The 8,101-nt window shown below is 29.8% G+C and overlaps 1 protein-coding gene across 1 annotated transcript; it reads left to right on the forward strand.

Annotated features, from left to right (window-relative positions):
• The first annotated feature begins 851 nt into the window (after window positions 1-851).
• Window positions 852-1,298, forward strand: LOC131052007 (leucoanthocyanidin dioxygenase-like). The gene has a single exon (XM_057986616.2). It carries the CDS (start codon window positions 852-854, stop codon window positions 1,296-1,298), a length of 447 nt encoding a protein of 148 aa, XP_057842599.2.
• Window positions 1,299-8,101: the final 6,803 nt, after the last annotated feature.

Raw genomic sequence — 8,101 nt, forward strand, 5'->3', positions numbered from 1 at the left:
ACCAGTGCCCTTTCTCCATATAGTTTTAGTTTTCGCAGAGGTAGGTAAGTGGATTTATTAGATGAAAATCTTATCCATTCATGGGAGGGAATGCATTAGAAAAAATAGCTTTACATCTTAGCTTTCAAATATATAACAAAATAGATTGACAATGAGATTCTGATATAACATTCTGAGAGCAATGCAGTCCTCTTTAGCTCAAGCCTTGAAAGAGAAAATCAAATTCAATGTCGAGCTCAAGACATAGATGTATCAAGTTCAGTCCCAGTTGGGTGCAGCTGCTAAAGATCACAATCATTCCCTACTTAAAGCTATGAAGATCATTACAGAAGTCCTTATGCGTGATTCTCTTGGAGAAGACAACAACTCTCTTACTGTAAACTGAAAGTTGTATTATTCCCCTTGACAGATATGTTCAGCTTTGTAAGATTTTATTGCAGCTGTAGACAAACTATTATATCCTTTTAAAATGCTGCACCTCACTGTAATTCTTTTTTATTATAAATGCTTTTGCTAGGTATAGGACAAGAACGCTTCGCTCCACATGTTTATAATACCAGACTGCATAGATAGTCTTGAGTCTTAAAATAGGTATTTTCCCATATCATAGGCTTTAGACAGAGAAAACACGGGTTCGAAAATTTAATGATACGTCATGATCATGAGGAGAAATAGGTATTATGTTTATGAACCCTAATCGGCCACGTTGCAGGTGTTGGTTGTTCAAAAGTACGTAGACAAAGTTGAATAGCTGATCTTTCGTTTATAAATAGGACCAGTTATATAAATCTGTTATGTATATTTGGCCATAATACCTTGTAGCTGGTAGAATACTAGAACCCAAAGTAGCAATGGCCACAACAACAAGAGTTCAGAGCTTGGCCGAGAGTGGAATAGAGAGTGTTCCACCTCAGTATCTTTGGCCGGGACTTCACTCCACCATCAACACCCTTTCTCCCACACAACTCCCCAAAGTTCTCCCGATTGACTTACAAGGCTTGAGCACCCCCCATCGGAAGGAAAATATCATAGCAGAAATTTCAAGTGCTACAGAAAATTGGGGTTTCTTTGTGATAGTTAATCATGGAATCCCTGAATCTATCACTTCTTGTGTGCAAGAAGTGGTCAATGCCTTCTTTGAGTTTCCTTTGGAAGAAAAGGAATTGTACAAGGCAGAAGGAGGGAATTCTATCGGCTATGGCAGCAAAGTGGGAACCTCCGGGGATGCCAAATTAGAGTGGAAAGACTATTATTATAATGTTGTCTGGCCTGCTACGCACAGAGACATGAGCAAGTGACCCAAGAAACCTTCATATTTTATGTAAGTATTCATTGTTCCCTAAGAATAAAGAATACATATGTGCAAGACTTTTTTTATACATGTTTTGTGTTACTTTTCTTGTATATGGGCCTAATTATGTTTTTCTATAGGGATGTGATGGATGAATATGGAAGAGAGATTTGCAAATTGTATAAAGTGCTCATGCAGGGACTCTCAAGAGCTTTAGGATTAAAAAATGAAAATAGGCTTGAACAAGCAGTTGGAGGAGAGAGGATGGAGATACAAGTAGCCATAAACTCTATCCACCATCTCCTCAACCTGAGCTTGTATTGGGTCTTGCCCCTCACTCTGATTCTAATGCTCTTACAATTCTTCTTCATAACCAAGTTCCACTAGGTTTGCAAATATACAAAGATGATATGTGGATTAATGTACAATGCATTCCGGGATCTCTAGTTGTCAATATTGGTGATCAATTGGAGGTAAATAGTATTTCTACTTTTGTTTTTATAATAATTGTAATTGCTAGCTGTGCCAAGTTTGATATCATCTCATCTATAAACTAAAATGATATTTAATTTGTTCAGATATTAAGCAATGGAAAATACAATAGTGTTGAGCACAGAGGTTGCGTTCACTGCAAGGACAAAAAAAACGATGCCATGGGCAATGCATTGTACTCCACCTCTTGATATGATGATCTCACCTCTCAAAGAATTGATAGATGATGACAATGCTCCATTATATGAAGAATTCTGTTTCCAAGACTATCTGGAAAAGTATTTCACCGAAGGACTCGCTCGAAAGGAGCAGATCAATGAGCGTAAACGTTAAATTAATTAGAATATCTGGGTATTCTAAATAATTTATAAATCGCTAGAATTCATGAATATATATCTTAGTAGGCATGTATTTTCTTGATATACCATGGAATACATGGAAAAATAAAAATAATTAAGTTGTTTATATATCATAGAATATTAATTAAAATATAAGATAAAGTTATATGGTTTAATTAGGATAAATCATTGATTTGTGAAGCAATGTTTTGAGTGCTTTGTCACTTTCTAATTGTAGATTGAATTTCAAGCTAGTATGAATATAATAAACTAAAAGTTATAGAGTCGGTCAAGTCTAATGACGTCAAGAGTCATTTATGATTGTTATTTACTAAAATTTGAAAAAATAAAATAATTTTTAATTATGTTTTAATTACTATGTTTTAGTGAAATTTTATTCAATTTAGTTCAAAAAATAGCTTGTCATATTTTTTGAGTTTGAGTCTGAATGATATAAAATTGTAGGTATTATTTGTCTACACTAACAATATTATTTACATATAAATTATAGAAAAATAATTTTAGAATGATACAATATATGAATTAGAGACTCCAATGAACACATTAATTTATAATTATAAAGAAATCTAAATATTTTTTTAAAATAATTTAATTAATTGATTAACCAATCAAAATCTAGTAATCATTATATATAAATGAGGTTTTATGAAATATTACAAAAATATGTCCATAAATAAGAATTAAAGAGTTTTTCCTATAGCTAAGCTATTTTAAACAACAATAATCTAATTATAGCATACATAAAGTAAAAATCATAAATACTCGCTCAACATTATCAATCTCAAGATCATAAGAGTAATTATTTTAATCATTCAAGGTAATTGACTTTTTGTTTAAACCATCTATAAAATTCAAGTTCAATTATCTTATTTTTATGATTATTTAAAAATATAATACTTAGAAAAAAAAGATTATTATCTATTTTGAATAACCAAAATGAAGAAGTGCAAGCCTTTTTTAAATTACATGTATGATATATCTTAAGAGATTAGATGTATATATTTTGCACAAAATCCATACTATTACGAATATTGGATTCAATATTGCATACAAGTAGTGTATGAAATTTTATTCTTATAAAGGACTATAAGATATCTTCAAAACATTTCTTACAGATTACACTAGGATGAATCACCTATCCTTAAACAAATTGATTATCCTTTTTATTAAAAATTAAATAGATAAATAAATAGAATATTGAAAATCTACAATGTGAAATACTTTTCTATTACAAAGTGGTGAAAATATGTAATTAGTTGAAATGAATTACAATGTGATATTAATAGAATTGGAACTTACCAATTATAGAGAACCTCTATAAACTTGTTGGAGATCTCTACCACAGACACCAATGTGTTACATAAACATCCTCATGTTATACTATCATCTAACTCAAATGTGAAATAGAAAGTACCACATGGTCTAGAATAGGTTATCATATGCACAAAAGAGAAATAACAAGATCACAACAAATATATAATATTTAGGGTTACAATGCAATTAACTATTCAAAATCAAAAAAATAATAACAAAAATAAAGGTTTAAGAAATAGATTATGCTTATATTTTCAAGATGAAATTGTCCACAAAAAGATGAAATTTTATAATTTTGTTTGGTTGTTTGAGTGGCTTCCCTTAGTAAAAGCCTCATTTTGATCTTCCAACCTCCATAACAACTAGGATTTTTGGCTAATATTGAAAAATAAAAAACAATATTGCCTAAGATGAAAATATAATAAACTATGATACAAAATAATTCTAATACACTATGATAACACTTGGAATCCTCAAATGAAAGAATACACAAAAATAAGAACAAGATCGCTTAGGAGTTGTGAAAAAACTCTAAAAAAGATAATGCTTCAAACTCATTATTCTTCACAATCCCACGATGATAACTAGATAACTTCAAGAAAATAAAATGCATATTGTAAAAAGGTTTTTGATTTGTGAAAATGGAAAATAATTCTTAAGAATTGTATTGTTTGAGTGCTTGAGAGAAAAAACAATTTCCTTTTTTTTTTAAATGGAAATTCAAAAGAATTTTGTTCAATGTTACTACATTTAGGAGTTTCTAAAGAAGATAATGCTCCAATGGTCACTTGAATTGTGAATTATTTTAGGATTCTACCATTTTGTGAGAACATTTGTGCATAGCACTGGAATCAAGAAAAATTGAACTCATGAAGACAAGAATATCATAAAATTTATAGAAGTTATGATTTTAAAATTGAAGGATTCTATATCACAAGGCAAAATTTAGGACATGATGTAATGTGAATTTACAAGCCCATGAAATTTCCTGCACTATATTTTACCATCATATCAATAGGCATGTGAACCATACTAAATATGCATGCTAAAGTAAAATAAAAATTATAAATTTTAACCAAGAATTTTACAAAGTATGAAAAATCTTCAAGAGAGGTGGATATACGCCCAAGGAGGTATCACCAACAAGACAACCAAGGTATCCTACACAAAACACAAATATTAACAAAAAAATTACAAGAAAACATGTTAACTAAAACAATACATTACACACAAGAGGAATATTAGATAAATATTTGTACAAATAAACATAGAAGGAGAATGGAGGATAAATTTCATAAGATAGATGATTACAGAGGTATGAATAACAAGCTATGTTATGCTAGAATCCATACAATGCTTTTGATTGACCATGATTACTTCATGTTGTATTTTTAGATAACAATAAAATGGGTAGGACATATGAAGATCCATATCTAGTTTTAAATTTCATTATGCTAGATGACTCATTTAAGTTACTTATTATAAAAAGAATAAGCATTATCAATGTTCTAAAAATTACTTAAGAAAATATATCAAGTGTGCATTATAAGAGTCCACCTTTAAATCATTGCATGATGCAAACAGTGTAAGTTAAGTTTTAAGGAGAGAAAGAATGAATATATGATTAACAACTAAACATAATCAAGGATGTTGTAGAACAAAAGACGTAACATTGTGCCCATGGGATGACATCGTACTTAGTATGGATTTCATATATGTAACATACAACATCACTCAAATGCACATATAAACATCGTACTTAGTATGGATTTAATATGAATGTATAAAATCCTTATATACCATTAGATAAAGAATTCTTGAAGTCCCTAAATCTAGTGGAAATATGAGCACGCACAAAGAAAGTCACACGAAAACAAAAAAATATTTGAATCAACATGGAAGGGGACTAAATACATTAACACTTTGCATCATTCTCAAAACTCAAAAATAAAGTTATGATTTATAGAAGAGGATAGAAACATATAGAGGAATATCCCAAAATTTAATCTCCAATATATCCATGTACCTACAAGGGTATCATAGGTATTTTAGTAAGGATTGTAAAAAATAGATAAACAAGCATGGATGGTCATAAAATAAATAAGAAAATCTCTAAAATCTATAGAGATTAAAGTAAATTTCTAAGGATCATTCTTAAATGTATTATTAGTCTCCCAATATGGATCGTAATGGGAGGGACTTTGAGTCTACAAAGGAAGCAACATTATGGAAATATTAGGTCTCTCACCTACAACAATATCTAAGGATATAACTACAAGTGCAACATTTTCCTAAATGTCTTTCTAGACAAGTGTTAGTGATCCTACAAAGATTTATGACAAAGTTGAAATATAAATGAAGGATTAAAATAGATAATTTTCAAGATATGCTTGTGAATTACTACTAGAATAGGTGACAAGAGGACTATCACTCTAAGTAATCTCTTGAATGGGAGTAGGGATAGAGGAATTTAATAAGTGGGGACTTATTTTATAGGGCCATTTATAGCCTTAACTTTATGCCCCAATTCAAGGAGATCTATCCCATTCTATTTTAAATCTTCATCATTTTATTTCAAGCTTATTTTTTAATAAAAAAATAAAATTAGGACTGAATTTGACGTCATGGGTCAATATCCCCACCTCCCTTTCCAAGAGCCTATTTTGGTTGTACTAAAGAACCCAACTCTAGAGACCAATCAAAATATTTTAAGATTTTGAATATGTAAAATACCAACAAAAAACTTTCAAAATTTTAAATATTTGAAGTGTTGGCCTCAACATTACAGATTTCTAGTCTTGATTTTTGTTTACAATCATTTTATATCATATTTTTATTAGAATCAACCTTCTGAGCCATTTATAAGCTAGTAGATTATCTTGTTTTGAGAACAACAAAAATGATAGCGAAACTTTTCTAAATTGATCACATGGGTCTACAAATCTGAAACATAATTTAAAATATCCAGTTTTAATTAAAATTGTTCATTCACCATTATTACAAGATGATTGAAGCCTCAAGGAACATTGGAGGGTGATAGAGAACTATTGATTGATGATTGGTTTGTACCTCTCCTCAAGGGTTTGGTATGATTCTATATTGTTCTCACATTTCTAAGTTTTGATCTCAAAATTAAAATTTACTTTTATGTATTATTTTCCTTTATGCATTTATGCATTCTTGAGTTGGTTTGTACATTAGGTTTGATTAATTAATCTCGAGCTACACTCTAACAAATGTGATTAGGGTTTCTTTTTTATGGTTATGCATGTTAGTGCTCACCACAATCTTAGACACAGTTAAAATTTAGAGCATATAATCTATTTTAGCTTCAATTCAGATATTTGTGGAGGTAAGAATGTACAAAAATGGGGGCTTGATTGAGGCAAGCTCCTATATAGCCACAAAAAAAATTCCTCTTTTTGTGTCTGTGCAAGTACAGATACAAAATCTTATAACAATTTAAAGGTACATGAAGATGATAGTTATAGAAACAAAGATCATCATCATAATTTTTTTAAGAAAAGTCTAGATAGGAGCATCCAACACCCTAGTCCTACCTATTTTTGCTAGGATTTGAGTGATAGTAATTTTGAGTTTGTTGATGTCCAGATCTAGAAAATTTCTCCAATCCTATGAAACTTTGGGACAGGGGCACCTGACACTTCAAACTAGCATATGAACCCTCTTCTTTCATTCACAAGTGTTCCTTTGTATTTGTGTTCCATTTCTACTAATATTCGTAGTTTTCTATGTGTCTGCAATTCTATTTTAGCAATTCATATTGTCATTTGTGAATGCTTTTAGACCTAATTAGACATCTAAATCAATCAATCTAGATCTTCTTTGTAACAAAGGAACATAACCCGGGTTGTTTAACTATTTTTTAGAAGAGTTGGCTAAACTAAACATCTTTGGTTAGTTTGTGTTCCAATGTTTTATGAAAGAAAGGTTGGTTCTAGTTAAGTCACTAACTAGTTTAGTCCATATCTTTTCCATATCAAACAACTTTTCTTTTTAATTAAGCTATATTTATTACTTTTCTCCTTTGTATGTTCTATTATCTTATTGTTGTCTTTTAGTTCATCCTTTTATTTAAGTCTTGATTGTTATTTTATTTCTTACTTTATTTTTATTTCACTTATTATATTATGCTCCATACTTTTCACATGTTATGTTTATTCACTCATAAGAATTTATTTTGTGTCCATTGCTTCCTTCTACTCTTTTAGTAATGTACCTCCATGCTTATCATTATTTGTATATTATTTTGTATATGCTTGTAGTATTACCTCTTATGATTATATACTTACATTTATACATATTTATGCTTTCATACTTTTCTCTTATAAAAGTTTGTACATGTTAATTTTATTCTTTCATAATTTGATTTTATGATGTTCACAAGTTTGTGTATGCTTATTATTTAGATATATCACATGCTCTTATGATTATTCCACTTGCTACATGCTAATGATCTACATATGCTGTAACAGCATTGACTACCATGATTATGTTTAACATTAATTTAAGTTTACATGATTCTTATCTAGTATTAATCAATTGATTAGGTCTCTAGTTAATTTATTTTTCCCCTCTCCCCAATTCTTTGCAGATGTGAGATATGTTTGGTGTTCCATAGAAA

The sequence above is a fragment of the Cryptomeria japonica genome, chromosome 8 (genome assembly GCF_030272615.1).
Source record: "Cryptomeria japonica chromosome 8, Sugi_1.0, whole genome shotgun sequence".
Classification (NCBI taxonomy): Eukaryota; Viridiplantae; Streptophyta; class Pinopsida; order Cupressales; family Cupressaceae; genus Cryptomeria; species Cryptomeria japonica.